The sequence below is a fragment of the Anopheles bellator genome, chromosome 2 (genome assembly GCF_943735745.2).
Source record: "Anopheles bellator chromosome 2, idAnoBellAS_SP24_06.2, whole genome shotgun sequence".
Classification (NCBI taxonomy): Eukaryota; Metazoa; Arthropoda; class Insecta; order Diptera; family Culicidae; genus Anopheles; species Anopheles bellator.
In genome coordinates this window covers 17,412,623-17,430,375 of record NC_071286.1, presented here as the reverse complement: position 1 = coordinate 17,430,375, position 17,753 = coordinate 17,412,623, and the positions used below count along the sequence as shown (strand labels likewise).

General features: G+C 52.1%; 3 protein-coding genes across 4 annotated transcripts; 2 read left to right on the top strand and 1 right to left on the bottom strand.

The window, feature by feature from the left end:
* The first annotated feature begins 183 nt into the window (after positions 1-183).
* LOC131206888 (aldehyde dehydrogenase, mitochondrial) lies at positions 184-2,365 on the top strand. Its single transcript, XM_058199477.1, has 5 exons — positions 184-265; positions 464-598; positions 666-814; positions 877-973; positions 1,044-2,365. Exons 2-5 carry the CDS (start codon positions 494-496, stop codon positions 2,235-2,237), a joined length of 1,545 nt encoding a protein of 514 aa, XP_058055460.1. The 5' UTR covers positions 184-265; positions 464-493; the 3' UTR covers positions 2,238-2,365.
* Positions 2,366-2,432: 67 nt separating this feature from the next.
* On the bottom strand, positions 2,433-17,452 carry LOC131212154 (PDF receptor). 2 transcript variants are annotated; one of them, XR_009156923.1, is made up of 12 exons: positions 16,763-17,452; positions 7,350-7,763; positions 7,158-7,265; positions 5,672-5,832; positions 5,307-5,410; positions 4,812-4,971; positions 4,345-4,565; positions 4,157-4,226; positions 3,818-4,087; positions 3,585-3,733; positions 3,253-3,518; positions 2,433-3,085 (listed from the first exon to the last, which is right to left on the bottom strand). XR_009156923.1 is itself a non-coding variant. In XM_058205912.1 (11 exons), exons 2-11 carry the CDS (start codon positions 7,522-7,524, stop codon positions 3,311-3,313), a joined length of 1,626 nt encoding a protein of 541 aa, XP_058061895.1. In that variant the 5' UTR covers positions 7,525-7,763; positions 16,763-17,452; the 3' UTR covers positions 3,236-3,310. The 2 variants fall into 2 exon arrangements, 1 of the variants encoding a protein (XP_058061895.1); XM_058205912.1 differs by lacking the exon at positions 2,433-3,085 and having other exon boundaries at positions 3,236-3,518.
* LOC131212155 (rRNA methyltransferase 3, mitochondrial) lies at positions 9,414-11,107 on the top strand. Its single transcript, XM_058205914.1, has 3 exons — positions 9,414-10,191; positions 10,256-10,694; positions 10,772-11,107. The coding sequence occupies exons 1-3, from the start codon at positions 9,435-9,437 to the stop codon at positions 10,959-10,961; spliced, it is 1,386 nt and encodes a 461-aa protein (XP_058061897.1). The 5' UTR covers positions 9,414-9,434; the 3' UTR covers positions 10,962-11,107.
* Positions 17,453-17,753: the final 301 nt, after the last annotated feature.

Genomic DNA, 17,753 nt, shown 5'->3' with positions numbered 1-17,753 from the left:
TGAACCCTAAATAATGCAATAAAATCGACGTTTGGTTCCAGTTGCGTTTGAGTAGCTTTTTGATAAATAAAAGAATGTTTTTTGTTTTTGGTTGGAGCCATATTTCATTCAAAAGTTCGGCCCGGTGTTGTTGAGCATCTCTAGCCACCAGCACATAACGAGTTGTTTTTGCCACCGTTTATGTATTTATCGGGAGGGTTGGACATTTTTGCGGCGAAGTTAGAACAACGGAGCGGTCATTAAGAACGTTTGTAAGATTTACTGAGTAAGTGCTTTCAGAATCTTAAGTAGTCGTGTTCGATTGTGATAGATGTGGGGTGCAAGATCAACGGCTAGCTAAGCTAAGCGCTGATGTTTCGCAGTTAACGATTGTGCCGATTACCAAGTTCTTATCGCACGTCCTTTGGCCAGAGGTTAACTAGATAGGAGAACCGGTTTAACGGTGTGCTATCTTTCGTTGCAGAATAGCAGTGCATTTGGCAGAGCGTTTGCGATGTTGCGTTTGCTAAGATCATCCGTAGTTTTCCGTGCCGCTACCGGGTGCCGGCAGTACTCGATTCCGGCCCCAAAACTATCGCCAGAAATTTTGTACACCGGAGTGCGTTTGTAACATTGGCATCACCGCAACAGGTTTCCGCTAACTTGTTTCCGCTTTCTCACTTCAGATCTTCATCAACAATGAGTGGCACAAGAGCTCCGGCGGCAAAACGTTTCCCTCAATCAACCCGACCAACGAGAAAGTGATCGCTGAAATCCAGCAAGGTTCGAAGGATGATATCGATAAGGCTGTCGCTGCTGCACGCGAAGCATTTCGGTATGCTGATGATCGTCAAGCGTAAATCGGATGGCTCCATTATCTTTTTTTCCGTTCTCCAGTCTCGGTTCTCCGTGGCGTCGAATGGATGCCTCCAAGCGAGGGCAACTGCTGTACCGCTTGGCCGATCTGATGGAGCGCGATCGAGTTTATTTGGCGGTTAGTTTACTTTCGGATCCTGCGATTGTAGTCAAGCCTGAACGCCGTGTTTTTGTCTATCCATTTGCAGAGCCTGGAAACGTTGGATAATGGCAAACCGTACTTTATGTCGTACAACGCGGACGTACCGATGGCCATCAGCAATCTGCGCTACTACGCGGGCTGGGCGGATAAGAATCACGGCAAGGTCATACCGATGGACGGTGAATTTTTCGTCTACACACGCCACGAGCCGGTTGGTGTGTGCGGGCAAATCATCCCCTGGAACTTTCCCATCTTGATGGCGGCTTGGAAGTTTGGGCCAGCCCTGGCCACCGGAAACACGATCGTGCTGAAGCCGGCCGAACAAACGAGCCTTACGGCACTGTACATGGCGCAGCTAACGAAGGAAGCGGGCTTTCCGCCGGGTGTGATCAATGTGGTTCCCGGCTACGGTGATGCTGGCGCCGCGCTCGTTGACCACCCGGACGTGGATAAGGTGGCGTTCACCGGGTCGACCGAGGTGGGTAAAAAGATCCAGCAGGGTTCGGGGCTGAGCAATCTGAAGCGGACGACCCTTGAGCTGGGAGGCAAAAGCCCGAACATTATCTTGTCCGATGTGGACATGAAGCATGCTGTGGAGACCGCGCACTTTGGGCTATTCTTCAACATGGGCCAATGCTGTTGTGCCGGTTCGCGCACATTTGTCGAGGACAAAATCTACGACGAGTTCGTGGAACGTAGTGCCGAGCGGGCGGCCAAGCGCACGGTCGGTAATCCGTTCGATCTTACCACCGAGCACGGTCCGCAGGTGGATAAGGAGCAGTACGATAAAATTCTTGGCCTCATCGACACCGGCAAGCAGCAGGGTGCTCGGCTGGTGGCGGGTGGCGGCAAGTGTGCCGATCTGCCCGGATACTTCATCCAGCCGACGGTGTTTGCGGATGTGCAGGACGACATGACGATTGCGAAGGAGGAGATTTTTGGCCCCGTCCAGCAGCTGATCCGATTCAAGTCGCTCGACGAAGTGATCGAAAGGGCGAACAACACCGACTACGGGCTGGCTGCGGCCGTCTTTTCCAAGGACATCGACAAAGTGAATTATCTGGTGCAGGGCCTGCGCGCCGGAACCGTTTGGGTAAATACCTACAATGTGCTGTCAGCCCAGGCTCCGTTCGGTGGCTACAAGATGTCGGGCCATGGGCGCGAAAACGGTGAGTACGGGCTTCAGGCGTACACTGAGGTGAAAAGCGTGATCACCCGAATTCCGGTGAAGAACTCGTAAGCTTAACGGTGAAACCGATACGAGCACAGCCATAATTCAGGGACTACTCTCCAAGAGTCGTTACGCACATCACTCTATCGCAGTGTAAAGTTTTTAATCCCGTGTAAATTACAATAAAAGCCATTCTTATACAGCGTTTTCGTTTGTTTGGCATTTTCAGTATAAAAACAGACATAACATTTCATTTATTCGTTCAATTACAGTTTTCTTAAATATAAATTAATCAAAGAACGCCTCAAATCCGTGTGGATTCTCGTGCGCCGTGTTTGCCCCTCCGGTTTGTTGTGCGGCAAATAGTTTTACTCTTTTATCACCCGACACGACGACAGATATGAAATCGACAAAAATCAATCGACATTTGGTTCGCAGGCCCTTTTGTTACACGCAATCGCAAAAATATATTATGTACTTATGCAGTGCAGCAAGTGGGGCGCGTACAAAGCGTTTTCCGCCGGCAAATTTGTATATCATAATTTGATTCGTTCGTCGGTTGCATCGCAATGATCAGACCATCGCTCATTTTCTTACTAACTACTGACACCTTCGTGCGCCACGCGGCGCACAGAATTAAAAAGCAGGCTTCTCGGAACAAATCGGATACCGTACGCGGGCACGGTAGCGCGTGGTGCATCGTTGTGTAAAATTACTCTGCGTATGTGTCCCGCGGTTCGTCCATGATGGCGGAAGCGCTAAATACTACGTTCTCTGGTGCGCACTCCCATGAAAGTTGCTCTGGTTGGTGATTATGATGATGATGCTCGTCATCGAGTAAAGCTGTACGAAAAGTCTCTTCGATAATCGTGCGTGTTGCTCCACCGCTTTCCGGAACAGGCCATCACACACTGGTCCTGTCAACGGAATCGAAACAAAAAAGACTAATTTAACCCTCTGGCGTGTGCTCCTTGGCACTGGCCACAACAGTGTTTCGAGTCTAGTGAGATGGATGATGTAGCTGTGAAACAACACAAACCAGTACGACTCGCGATGAAAAGACACCGGATCGGGCTGAACTTACAGGAAACGATAAAGTGTGACACGAAACGAAACAGAACGGAACAGAAGGACGGATGACGTTAATCGGAAATATCGAAAACCACTGACTCGGGTGGCGCCGGTTCCGGGGCGGCCGGATTGACATTTTTTTGTACTAAAAACCAACGGCTGAACCAGCCGTTACCACCGCTGCAGTTGCCTCCATTGCTGGTTGAACCTCCGTTGGCGGTGTGTTTGTTGTTGCCACCGGTCGCCAGCAGGTTATCGGTGGCGTTTCGGGCAGCGATTCTAGAACGGGAACGCACCCATTAGATCTACGACTACAGGCGGTTCTTTACTGGCGGAATAGCTTACCGATTGGTGTCTACCGTGTGTTGTGGTGCATCAATGACGGGAGCCGTCGGATAGCCGGCCGAGAAGAGCGACTGTCTACGCACTGCCCAATCGTGATGACCGCGGAGCGATAGATAAACGCTTATGCTCTTCATGAGCGCCGTACGAACCTGGAACCGATGGAGAAGGACATGCCTCGCAATGAATGTTTGATAGAAACGGCAAAGGTTAAGAAGTAGGATCCGTTAACTTACCTCACCGTTGAGGAAGCAGTACAGCAGCGCTATGAAGAATCCTTGGAAGGAGGTGAGAAAATGGGTCACGTACGACCAGATGGCAAACTCCAGAGCCGTCTTGTCCAGAGGGGCCTGCGTCATGTTGAGTATGTTGGTGATACCCAGCAGTGGCACGAGCACGACTGCCGCCCGGACCGCTTTACGAACCTGCTCCACGTCGCTGGTGTGACTTTGGCGTAACTTTACGATCAGTACTCTTATAATGTTAAGTAAAAATATGAAATTCAACTGCAACGACAGTGGCCTATTAGTTACCAGATTGGCCCTATACTATTGCGGTCGTCAGCGGTACCTTACCACGACTACTGCTAGTCTTGGACCTTCCAGAATCCAGTAATAAGGCGTCAGGTTGTATCCCCACCAGCATCTGTTGGAGGGGTAGGGCAGTTCGGAGCAAGATTAGTTTTACGATTAACAAAACAATAACGTTCCCACAAAAGCAACTCGCGGCTGGTTGCTCTTTCGCTTCGTTGCGCTGTACTTACTTCTGCTGCCGGATGTACTGCGCGGTCGTGATGGCCCAGATGACCGTCAGCACTATCGGTCCGCCCCAGCCAACGGCAGCATAAAACGTATGGGGAAACCTCCCTTGGAATACTGTAACCGTGACAACGTTGTGTAAATATAATCCTTCTATAAACATCCACATGAACATGCAGGTCCTGGCGTACTCCAGCAGAACGTACGATGCTTCGCACAAAAATGGCTGCAAAGGACAAACGCCACCGGTAGTGGTGGCAGTATTGGAGATCAATAGAGTAGTAATCGATGCCGGCACACGAGGCCAAATTTGCACAGCAAACAGCAGGGGCCACGAAAGGGACATTTCGAGTGCAGTTGCACAAGCTCCCAGCCCCCACACGAGTTTGCTGAGCCGAACACCCATTCAATGGGGCCCATAATCGAGAGAAAGAGACGATCAAACATTTGCGGTGCTCTCTTAGTTGCTTACCGTGTTGTCGATTCCTTGCCGCGAACTTTCGTTGCCAAACTTCTTCACGCCACTGCGTATGATCGCTTGGTCGATGTATAGCGTTAGTCGGATCACCACTTGTATCACCATGGCGACGAACAGATTTTTGTGTATTCTTGTCCGGTTGTTCCGCAGCCCGCTGCGGAGTGGAGAAGAAAGTGTAGAAATATGCTCGAGGTATTGGCGTTCGAATCGCAATCTGGTTGTGTAATAGTTGGTTTAAACAGTTGTCTGAATCATGCATTTTTATGTTGTTCGCCAGCTCAGGGACTTAGACACGGGTTTGGTCACCGTCCACCCATAGCTCATTTCCTTCGGTTGGCCCAGACTCAATACTATTATCCTGTCAGACACACCGGGGAATTGGCATACTCATCGCTAACCCGGTTATGATTAGCTCATCGTCTGCCCCAATGGTGTTAGCGAATGGAATATGGCATCCCCGGTGTTTGATGGCCGATGGTCGTTACTTACCGGAATTTGCAGAATATTATCAAGGAAATAATCAGCGCTGCGAGGGAAAGGCTAAATCCTACGGTCTCCAGCGTACGCGTCCGCTCTGCAATGTCAATTTTAACCTGCAAAAGTAAACGGGGAAACGATTGTCGGTCAGAAAGGTGCAGAGTTCGGGCTGGAAGGATTCCCCGGGCACAACAACGTGCCGCCCAAGTGGTTGCTAAGCTTCCCGCGCTTTCTCCGTGCAGCGTCACACGCAATCGAATGCGGAGTTGAAAGCGCAAGAAACAATAGTACCCACCCGGCGGCCCTTGTTGTGGTGCGGGATGAGGTGGTTATTTGTGTTCTGTGTGCGTGCGTTGGCACGAGGGTATGTCGCGTACATTCGCTTCGTCGTCGCTGCCGCCGGCGTAAAGTTTTCTAAACAGTTGTATAACTTCCGGGCTGTAACAGGGCGTATAGTTGGTCCATCCGGAAAGGGTCGGTGGGGTGCCCGGTCTGCCTTCCCACTGGCCCTCGGCACTGCATCGTCGCTCGGCGAACTCTTCGTGGGCGAGAGAAAAGAAAAGCAAGAAAGAAGCAGAACACCAAACAGGAATAAATCGGGAGAAGAAAATCTGTTGCTAAAGTTCGTTGTGCAATGGCCACCCGCTGGTAGTTCTTTTTGCGGCCAAGCGCCCCCGACGGCCTGCGGGCAGAGTCGGTTGGCGTATGAAAGTTTAAACATTCCAGGGAGACTTTTCGCGTCCAACAGGTTGCCCGCTAGTACTTCTGGGCGCTTGAGCAGTGGCCATTTGTGACCATTCGTTGTTGATGATTTTTTCATCGAATCGCTAACTTTTTACCAGTAACGTACGCAGCGCGATAGTTTCGCGTGCAACAAATAAGGTTACGTAAATCTTTGCGCGCGTAGGTCGGTTGCCAAAATGGCTGGCCACCAAACGCTTTTTCCAACCCGCGCGAAAAACCGATTATGATTGTTACGTGGTAGATTGCTTCCTGTGCTTCTGGTCCTCAGAACCAGATGTGGAGACGGTTACGTGCGTGTCCAATCGTCCTGTGTGTCTGGCCAAACCAGATTAACTGTGAGGATTGAAACACCCGAAATAGGTAGCAATTCCGTGAATTACTATAACAGCCCGGCAGTGGGAGAGATTGTTTCGGAAGGCAAAAGAATCAGTTTCCGCGCCATCGACAGGTGGTAGCCTCAGGATCAGGTGTACGGGTGTCATTACACAATAACCGACACAGCTCGGAACCGATCCGACGGTGGCGCGTTACGCAACGCGCAACGTGTGGCAAAAGGTAACGAGTTTATCAAACATGCATGAGCTATCGAACGCCGCCGAGTACGGTTCTGGCCTGCGGAGCATGATGTGTGTTTGTTATGGGTTCCCGGTTACGCAAGGGTGCCATCAATTAGGGTGTTTCGTGGATGCTGCGGAACTGTGCAGCGGGGAGTTTCGCTTTTTTTGGGGGCCACACGTCGATTACAAATATCCTTTTACACGCCTCGAGACAAAGGCCACCCGTTACGCAGTCCATTATTGCGTTGATCCTTCCCAATTATAGTCTCAGTACACGAAACAATTCTTTTTAAACGAAACTGCAAAAAAAACATCGGGACGGATTAAACCCGGAAGAGCGAATGTCCGCTGGTGCGTAGCTATATTAATCGTCTTAAAACATCACGCGCTCATTATATTCAGTTTTTCATCTTTGATCTCCTTTTAACGGGCCACTGCACATGGCGTTATCGCCAATTTGGGCGCCACAAATCCGTGCTCTCGTGAGGCGTGAGTGCCCCTAGAAGTCGAGGGGCATTTCAGTTGGTTTTTTTTGGAGTTGAGCCGCGTCAGAGACACTTACTTGAGGTATCGATTCCGTGTGCTGGAGGGCATCGCTGTCTTATTGTCAAATTGGCCGGCGTTGGTGGCCAGCACAGAATGCTATCCCACGTCCAGTTGCAGTAAGGAACTGGAAAGGACGACAAACGACGATGTCACGACGATACTTTGAGCCCTTTGAGCCGTGGTGGGGCGCGGAGGGCGGGCCACTTACCTGTGGTTGGTATAACGAACTCTTCATACTTAAGGGCACATGAGTCAAGCGTTGTGTTGATGAACAGCTGCGTTGCATCGGTGCTGCTGGAGATCGCCGCCGTAACGGCAGCAGCGGTAGCAGCAGCGCCAGCAGCAGCAGCGACAGTAGATGGGCCACCAATTGTTGACACCATGACGGACCATATCTCGGGCGGGCGGAGCTGGGCACCGGTGCTGAGCTTCGTACGACGGAATCGGCCGCTGTTGCGGCACGTTACTTACGCGTCCCTGTGTGTCGCGCAGTGACCGGTGTGCGGTGACCGTAACGTGACCGTCGCCAGGATTGGAGTCCTGGTTGCTTTTCTGGTTTGGGCCGAAAGAATTTTCCAATTTTACGCTACTCCAAGCAGTGGCCCATATTCGTCGGGGAACTCTGTGGATGGAAAACCTTGAGCTGAAAATGAAGCTGCAAGATTCTTGTCGATGATGCCCCACCGGCCACCGCGGTACGAAACAATTTCCACTTTGCACAATATTCAAGCTACTTCCCGAAAAACGAGCCGTGGTTTTTAATGCTTCAGCGACCCCGGTCCGGCGGGGTCATCTAACTAGTTCATCTTTCGGTTTTTCCATTACCGCAGATGTGGGAAAAGCGGCAAAAGTCCGAATCATTCCCTTGGTTGGGTGCGAAGCGGAGAAGATAAAAATCGGCCATCGGAGTTGCAAACGAGCCACAAATGGACTTTGGTGGCTGGCCGGATGGCCGTTACATGGTCTCTCTGTTGGGTGGTTAATAACAATACTTGTTCCATGGTGGTGGTGCGGCGGACAAAGGCATCGCGGCCATGGTGGGCGACACCGGAAGGACGCACTGCCGCGTCCTTTCCACACAGCGAAACGGCGTGGGGAAGAAAGCCCAGTCTACGGCAGGCGAGCGAACGAATACGAGTATAATGAAAGCCGGGAACGGGCGTAGAAACTGCAACATCAGGAGTTTTTGAAGTATTATTTCAAGTGTCATCAACAGTTGCGATTATGCCCCCGCGCGCCCAAAGCGTCCCCGAACCGATGCCACATTCCCGGGTGCGTCTCTCTGCCACGAAGAAGGCGCAACGTGCCCCGTGAGAGCTTGAGAAAGATACTTCTTTAATCAATAGTTTCCCTGCTCGTTTCGTGGTCGGCGATTCCATCCGACGGCCCCGCACACTGGTACGGTCGGTTCACTTTTAATTTTTGGGAAGCCAAGTACGGCCGCCGTTTGCAGCGGCCACCATAAACCCTTTCGCACGGGTGTGATTCACTTTAAAGGCTGCAAATGCTGCGAAATAAACAGCGGGGCTACCGTGCGCCCCAAAAGGGAATGGAAATTTTCATTCATTTGACGTGCTTTTCATTCACGCGAGGATGTCATTGAGTGGAAAAATGCCATTGTCAGCGCCCAGTCTTTGCAGTGGCGGCGACGAGCTCATTAACCATGAGCCACAAGACACAAGTGGTGGACGTAGGGATCTACTCAATGACGACCCTCGTTCCTTCCAAGGACCAGCACGTTTTAAAGCGAGTGTGGGCAACACCACGCCATTTTGCCCATTTCGCTGCCCGGGACGTGCTGGCGCGGGAAATTATTGATCTTTGGCACAAAGCCGACAGGCAGTCAAGCGGCGATCACTTCACTTTTCTTAGGTTTAAAGTAGAGCGCAGTCACTGCACGCTGGACGTAATCGCCGGAATTGGAAAGCAGATTTAATTCAGTATTTCCCCCGACTGACAGAGTTTTCCAATCGACGCCATTATGATTCACTTTAAGCATTTCCTTCAGCTTGGAGTTCTCTTTTCATGCTTCGTTATTGCTTTGCAAGATTGCCAAATCAATTACTTCTAGCGCGTAATCGAATGAGCAAATCTAATTTACCTGTCCGAATGTTTTCCCACGTGGTTCCCCGCGGTTCATCGGCATTCCGACCCGTTTCGAATCGTAACGAGCGCGCTACTGTCCGCCAGGTTCGCTAGCCATCTGCTTTTGACAGCTAGCGCGCGCGCGCCGGTCCGTGTTGTTTACGTTTACATTCGGTCGGCAGTACCTTCGAAACGCGGTCGGCCGGCAATGTTTCGTGGCCTTCAAGTAGTGCGTGCGTACGCGAAAAGTGTAGATGTACAGTGTTATCGGCACCTGAGCGTAGTGAAATGTGCTCGGCAGCAGTTTTCATCGGCGCTATTAGCGCCACGCGGTTCACGACCGAGCGAGCACGTAAAACCAGGGCCATCGGACGCAGTACCGGCGGCCAGCGGTGCGGTACCCGCTACCCAGGCGGATCGTGAAGAGTTGGGCGCCGAAGATGAGCTGTTCAATAATCGTCAAAACATAGCCAACCTGAAGGTGGCGGAGCTGCTGAAAAATGTACCACGAACCAAAGTGGAGCGCAACCGTTCCGCGGACGTTCCGGCCAAACGCACCAAGGAGCCCCAACCGGTCCACAGGAAGACGGCAATCGAGAAAGATACGCTCAAGATCCTGCAACACCGGTACCAGGATCCGTGCGAGTCAGCGGATCGGTACGATAAACAGCTGAAAGTGCGCTACACAAATCTGCACTCCAACGATGCCCGGTTTGGGGACCTTAAAATGCTGATTAGCTCGAGGAAGCGGCGTGAGGAAGAGAAGATACTGGTGCTGGAGGGCAGACGCTTGATACTGGACGGTTGCAGCGCCGGTTTGCACCTGGAGGCGGTGTTGGCCAGCGATTTGAAGCTACTCGCGGAGCTGGGGCTGCAAGCGAACCCGAAAGATTGTCCTTTCTTTCTCGTTACTCGGCAAACCATGATGGAGTGGTCTTCGCTCACGACGAGCCCCGGATTAATCGGTAGGATGCCGCGGATAGGCGGATTTATAAAAGCAATACTTAAATGGCCCAGTATTTTTTGCAGGTATTTTTGCAGAGCCTCCGGATCTGGCAGAACTGGTCGCTCGCAACACCACCGCCAGTAAGCGTCTTCCGGTGACGGTTGTTTGTGATAATATCCGCGAACCGAACAACCTGGGCAGTGTCATACGCAGCTGTGCGGCTGTTTCGGCGGAGGAAGTAATTCTGCTAAAAGGTTGCGCTCACCCGTGGGATTTGAAGTGTCTGCGCGGGAGTTCGGGCGCCCACTTTCGCATTCCGATCCGCGGACCGATCGAGCTGTACCAGCTGCCGGGGCAGACGCGCCCCGGTTCGATGTTTGTGATTGCCGACAATAAAAAACCCGACGACGGACAGGAGGGTTTTCACTGGGAACACTACGATCGCATCGATTACGGGTGCGCCGATCATGTGGTGCTCTTTATCGGCGGTGAAACATACGGTGTTAGTGATGATATCAGAAAGTAAGTTAAACGCGTCCCGGAGCAAACGCTGGAATCTGTTTGAGTGCTTCGGATGTTTGTTTTTCCCCGCTATCCAGGTTCGTCCGTCAACTGACAGCGATGAGCGACGATCGGGCTTACGATCGGAAGGTTGTGGCGCACATTCCATTAGCGAATGGTGTCGAAAGTCTAAACACTGCGTCGGCCTTAAGCGTGTTGCTGTACGAGATCAGAAGGAAGCTCCAAAGTGGAGCGACAGTCAGCGAACCAGCCAGCGAAACGACATAATGAAGTACATTTGCGTGAAACGTAGAATAAAATGTAGCACAGTAGAACATTGAGCTCGAAAGTGTACGTCACTAAATATAGTGGTTGAATCCGAGTCATAGTCCGAAACAGGGGGATACGGAAGACAGGTTTCCCCTTTCACTAGGGCGGCCTAGGTGCTCCGTTTTAAATTACCCCAGCTGTGCAAATAAAAGACTTCGTTCTACGTTTTTGCCACGCATCATCTTCAGTTACATGGACTTTTTGTGCACACGGACGTGCAAAGTAAAAGCGGGAAAGAAATGGGATTAACAATTGCAATCTCCGTGTGCCCGCGCAAAGCGATGCTTGTGGCTACGGAGACCTTAAAGTCGTACGGAGATTTTTTCATAAACAATTCCATCGCAGGGGAAACGTTGTGCGGAATCGTTCGGTTGGCCGAGAAAGTTTTGCTTAGCTTTGCATCGGTTATTTATCCTGCGAACCGTTTATTCAACTCGCTCGTTTAGCCACCATGTTGACTCGGAGAAGAACTTGATTTTTCATTGCGATTTTTCGAATGAATTTTTGATTTGATAAATCACACAGCAGTGTGATGAATGTATAGTGCTCATAAATGCGGTAGCGCGCCCACAGCACAACAGGTATGTACAATACTGAAAGGATTGTATGCACACTGGCCGATATACTCAAAACTGCCTCATTGTCCAGATAAATCGATCAAACCGCAGCGTGAGTAGGGTTTCAAATGTGGAACATGCCGTCGTGGGAATTCTGATTGATTTGCTTTCCATTTGAGCGTTCCGGAGCGGCCACATATGCGTAGGAACGGCAAACGGGATAGTTTTGTGTGTAACCGCCCTAGTTGGCAACAAAAGTCAATTAAACATTCTAGGACTGCAACCCATTTTCCTCTCGGTCTATTGCTTCTATTGACTCGTGCCCTCGTAAGGCTTGCGATATTACGAATCGGTGAAGGTTGCCCAGAGTTTCAAGGTGGCATCGGCTGCGGGATGAACCATAATCAATGCGGTGCAGCCTTTGGTTGGCGAACAGGGGACGAGTAATCGGAAACTGGCCGTATGGTCGTGATTATCTAAAATGCAGAAGATGACTACCATGACCGTTTGGCCATTCGTAGCCTATGGATCAGAAACGATGGCAGAACACTTCATGTTGTGTAATCAAAATTTGCATGTCGAAGTGACGTCCAGTAATTACAATTTTTTTAAACAATTAAATGATAAATTACTTAACAACAGACAACATCGAAAGATAACGGTAGTTCGTGCCAATTAATTGGCATAATATTTTTAACATGGAAAACCACAATCAAACGAACGCAGAACCCCCGCCGTTTGTTCAAATAAAATATTGGCACATTTTTCACCATCAAGGGCTAATTCACGTGCGGAGAGTGCATTGCTATTGATTTTCCAACAAACACATGCGCCGTTAGCATACACCGGGGACCAATAGATCGTCCAATTATAAGTTGAAACTGCACTTTCTAACGCCGGAGCAGCTTCGGAGCGTTGTCTGGTCCACTTTGCAAGCGCTGGGCCCTCGAAAACGAAAGTTTGCAAGTTGAACGTTTATAGGTTCCGCAATTGAATTTCGACCGATTCTCCAACCCGATCCGGACGGTAGTGGATTCTACTGGGGTACGTGTTCTTCGCACCCCTTTGGGTGGACAGCGATGCAATATAGTTTAAATAATAATTGATAGCCACGCTAGAAAGGTGGGCCAATGTCGCAGAACCTTGATTAGAGCAGCCACTCCAAGACCGTGACCGACTCTTTCACACACAAAGTCTCCGATCGGCGAAACATTTTGGTATCCTCGTTGCCATACCCGGTTTTGCAACCTTGCACCGGCGGCGCCCGTTGGTTGAGTCACGGCAGTTCACGCCGTTTAGCACGTCACGCGATCTCTTGCCATTTCTTGCCACCCATCCCGAGGCCCTCGCGGTCGGGGCCACTTGGGGCCGGACCGGCAATGCGGATCGAACTCGAATTTGTAAACAAATTCCGATTTCCGACCGCCGCAGAACGCACTTGAAATTGATTGCACCGCACCGGCCGGCAGCAAACAACCCGATTCGCGAGCCCGACACGGAACGGCACTTTGCGCGGCAACCGAAACCGGAAGCAGGCGTGGCATATCATTTACACATCTTTCCGCGTGCAGATGCGGCGCGGTTCGCGCTGCTAAAAGATCTTTTGATTTTGATTTATGGCCAACCCTCGTAAACGCGCAAGACGTGCCACTGATCCGTGGTCGGTTTTTCGGCGCCGCGTTTGGGCGGACATTAAAACATGATCTACTGCCACTGGTGGCCATTTCTCAACGAGCCCGACCCTATCGGAAAGCAATTATTTTAGCACCCACTTCGGGCCGTCAGCGCCGCCAAAAATTCCTTCACGTTTCTCGTGTTATTCCCATTTTTTTTTCACAGCCGCTTCCGGTTAACCCGGGGCCACTGTTTCGAAACGGCGGCGGATGGTTTCGTTCGTGGTGCTGAGATGGCGAAAAAAAAACGCGCACCCGTCAAAGGCGGCATCTACAAAATGGTTGTTTATGAATTCCGCGACCGACCGACGGGTGACGGATGGCTTTTGCACCTGGCCGCTGCTGGACGGCGCGCGAACCTTTTCGCCCGCGCCGATGCAAAAGGACACCCGGCCGGGGCGGCTGGAATGGATTTCGATCGGTCCCCGCGCCGAAAACCTATAGCCACGGCGCCGATCGGCTCGACTCGTGGCTCGTTCGCGTGCAACGTGACGCCCGCGTCGCAGAAGAGATCAAAGCACGCCGGGTGGGCACGGTGAAAGAAAGTGTGGTGCTTCGGTTCCGGTTCTCACGCCCACCGCTCCCGGTTCGATCCTGTGCGCTTCAGCGGGGGCTTTACAGCGACAGCGTCAGGATATTATTTTGAAAGCAGCAGCAAACGATGAGCGCTGACGAAGCTGCGCCGCTATCTCATCATCTAATTGCAGTGTGGCCGGAGATCAAAGGCCACAGGAAACGAAACGAAATGTATTCCCCGGCGGCGACGGCGGTGAGAAAATCCGGTTGCATTCCTGGACCCAGGAACCTGGGTAAACCCATTCCCAAAGTGTGACGCAAGGAGGCTGTGTGCCGCCTTCCTCACCGGTCGCCACCGGATGGTCAAGGACACTGGTTCTTTGATTTCAATTTTCATCCGAATTTGTGGCAACACAGCCAGGCAGCCTGGGTACAGTTCGTTAATAATTCGATTCCGAGAGTGTGCGGCGTGGACAGGACGGCACTTAATCACCTTAGGCCAAGAAGGTCACAATTAGAAATGGATTTGTCAATACCTTCTGGGGTTCGCTGGCTAATCGGATTGGAGACACAATTCCTATAAGGGCGCCAGGGCCGATATTGGGGTGCTGTGCGTGTTATGGGACACCGGGAGCTTCACTGGAACCAGTGTTCAAATGTTGCTTGCTTCGGGCCAGCTCTTTGGCTGTTTGACAAGCAGAATCGAAGCAGATACGTTGTGTGTTGAGTACGTTCCGCTGGCTTCTTTGCACCGTCGGTTGCTGTGATCCTCGCACAGTTTCGCTAGAAACAGCGGTTTTTGGTGCAGTTTTTCCTTCGGGCAAACACCATCCGTTAGCTCAGCAGTCACCGGTGGGCGAGGCCGGCTTATCACTTTTCTGGTACATCATAAGAAAAAGACGAGTAAACCCGAAATCAGTGCTAACCTGACCTTAACGCTTCGCCTCAGAAGTTTGCCTTCTTCGGTGGACGTTCGGCACGCGAAATGGGCGTCGAAAGGTTTCAGTACACACATCGTCGTACTGTCGTCATCTCGAGCGGCCCGTGTTTTTGTTAGCCTTTGAGCAACGTAACGCAAATAACGCGAACTTCGATCGTATTTTTCTTAAAGATAAACGGCCGAGGAAAAAGTTCCGTGCCTAGAAAAAGCATTACCGAAATTGGTAAATCCGGTGGCCGGCGGAACGCCACGCGGGCTAAATGGTGGAAAAAGGTCGGTGAAGAGAGCAAAACATGAGCCACCGAAGATAAATATCATTCCGCAAGATTAGAGCCCGGGCACTACACCAAAAACCCTGGCGGCAGCATGTCCCGGAACGGAATGTCCTTTTTGTTGCTGCTTTTACATCACGCGGATTTCCCGAAATGTGTCCAACATTCGTCGCCAACATCTTGCTTCGGCCGATGCAAGAAAGTATTCGGGGTTGGCCGGTGGAGCCAAAAAAAAAAAAAATGCCCGTTAACAACCGGCAACCGGTGGCCGATGCGTCCGAGGCTGCCCATCCCAGGCAACCTGGATGCCAACGATTTCACTGATCCTTCGCGAGGTTCTCGGTGGACCATGCCGAGAGATGCTGATCGCGGAGCACCCCAGACGCCTGCTAATCTGAGCCGAGCTGCTTCGAACAAGCTTTCAGTCGATTAATGGAAATTCCCTGAACCGGTGGGCCATGCGTGGCTTTTCTTTCGTGACCACCAGCTTGCCGACGTTATTATCTTGGCTTTAATCGACCAAGCTTCGCCGAAAACATCTGGCTAATATTATTATTGCACCGTAAGACGGGCGGCATACCGCATACTTCGTACGTCAAACACTCCCCTCCATCGGTCGGTTCCGTCGTTCCACGAACTTCGGGGAAAGCCTGGGCTTTGCTTAAGATGCGGGTTACTTTATGGAGCTTTTGACGCCAGAAGCCTGAGCACCGCATTCAAGTTTAAATCAACACCGGGACACTCGGACAGCGGGCAGTTGGACAGCTGGGGCGCAACCGACCATAGCGGCAGCAGCCGGGTATTCAATTCCAGCGACCATCGGGCCCTACCTAGCCGGACCGAGGTGTCTCCGTTGCGTGGCGTGCGTGTTGACGCTTCCCCCAAGACCCAAGAAGCGGTTCCACCGGGCACCGGAACGTGCACGGCATGGTAACCCTATCCTTGCGACTAGGCAATCGGTTCGCTTTGACCCGACGCGCATATGTAGCTGTCACCGTAAGAGCGGAGTCCATGCTATCTCGCTGCGATATCTACGTAACGGACACATTGTGGCCCGCTGAGCCTGCATCGGAATGCTCTCGTCGTAGTCGCCGTCGGTCTGAAATCGGATAGGACCCGTGTGGTGCAGTGCGGTGCGGTACCGTATCGCCAGACGGCGCAAACGGTAAAGCGACCCCAGCCACCCCGGCCCCGTCCCGAGGACCTGGCCTGGCGTCTTGGCAACTTATTGTTGGCGCACCGAAGGCTTACGGCAAACCGCAGGTTTTAATTATACAATCACAACAATCGTACAACGGCGGCATCGGATCGGAGGTAGCGGGCTTCCGTCAGCCAGCCGGTTTGCTGGGGGGGACTGGAACTTTTGAACTACGCCGTGGGGCCGTCGGTAACTTCACCCCGCCGGCCGGCCTTGCTGGAATGATGGAATGATTAAAGATTCCCTCATGCACTCGGCTGCTGCTGTTGCTGCACAGCAAGTGCTCTGATCGGCAGATAACCTGCTTTACGTAAGCCGCCCCCCGGCGGCTGCTGTCGGCTGCCATCCTCGTAACGGACCCCCAACCTCAACCTGTGGCTTTCCGGGTGGTAATTGTTACGGCAAAGGATGTACCGTGACGACCACACCTGTAATTGTGGTGCGACCATGCCTCGGTTCGTCCGTTCCGTTCGAATTACTGGCTCTGCCGGTGCCGAATGATTTTTACGCGAGGTTCCGGGCGCAAAAACACCGGCTCCGGATCGGAGCCCAGCGAGTGACAGCCCAACCGGACCGCCACCGGGCAATCGAAAGCGCACTAACCTGCCAATAGTTAACCCACGGGGAGCTGGGGAAGCTTCTGGGATCAGTCAAATTCCGACTGCAGGAGCGCTGGTGGCCACTAAGGTCCTTCGGGGGCGGCGGATTTCGGGCGAATGTTGCTTCCTGGAATCGTTGCTTGGGGCGCTAGGGACACTCGCTTCACTCATTGCCACGTTTCGCCATTTCGCCGGTTCCGTATGGAGCACCAAGTTACACCAAGGACTCCGGTGCACTCGTGCAGTACGTGCAGTTTGGGCGCACAGGGCGGCCACCCGCCGAGAGGTGATCTACTATTGATTGGCCACCGGGCCGCCTTTTGCACTTATTTTTTCTATCTTCGATTGATTGCACTTCCGGCCCCCCCAGAGCAGATGCAGATTCGACTCACAACCGTCCTACACTGTGGGCTTCAGTTTGGACACTTTAGAGAGCACTGTTACAGTCGCGTGCGGTGACGGCTGGTGTTGAATTTTAAACGGTCACGGCGACCTCGTGCAAATTGCAACATGGGCTGTTGTTGGCGAATATTTGAGTCCGAGTCCGAGTTCTATCGCCGAAGGGAGACTGGGACACGAACCGGCTAAAAGGACTGCCTGCCACCGTGGTCCGTTATCAGCGGAAGCACGTGTTCGGCACGGACACTTCGGCGACTGGCCGGGCTTTGGCACTACACTGCGCACACACTCTGTGCCACCGACTGATCCTGTACCGTGAGGCTGGAACCGAGACCGCGCAGACTGCTGTGTCACACCGTCCCGAGTGCCAGCAGTCGACTGACAGGAAGTGGCCGCGTCCGCGCTACCATATGACACACGAGCGCTTCGCAGACCGACGGACGAGCCGACGCTTCGTGTCGGATTCGGCACGTGTCGGCGTCCGTAGTGGTTCGTGTGTTCCGGTTGTTTTCCTTTGCACCGGATTTGTACCGGATGTTTCACCGGCCTAGCGTAAATGAGGGAATGGATGGGAAAAAGAAACGACGCTGAACAAG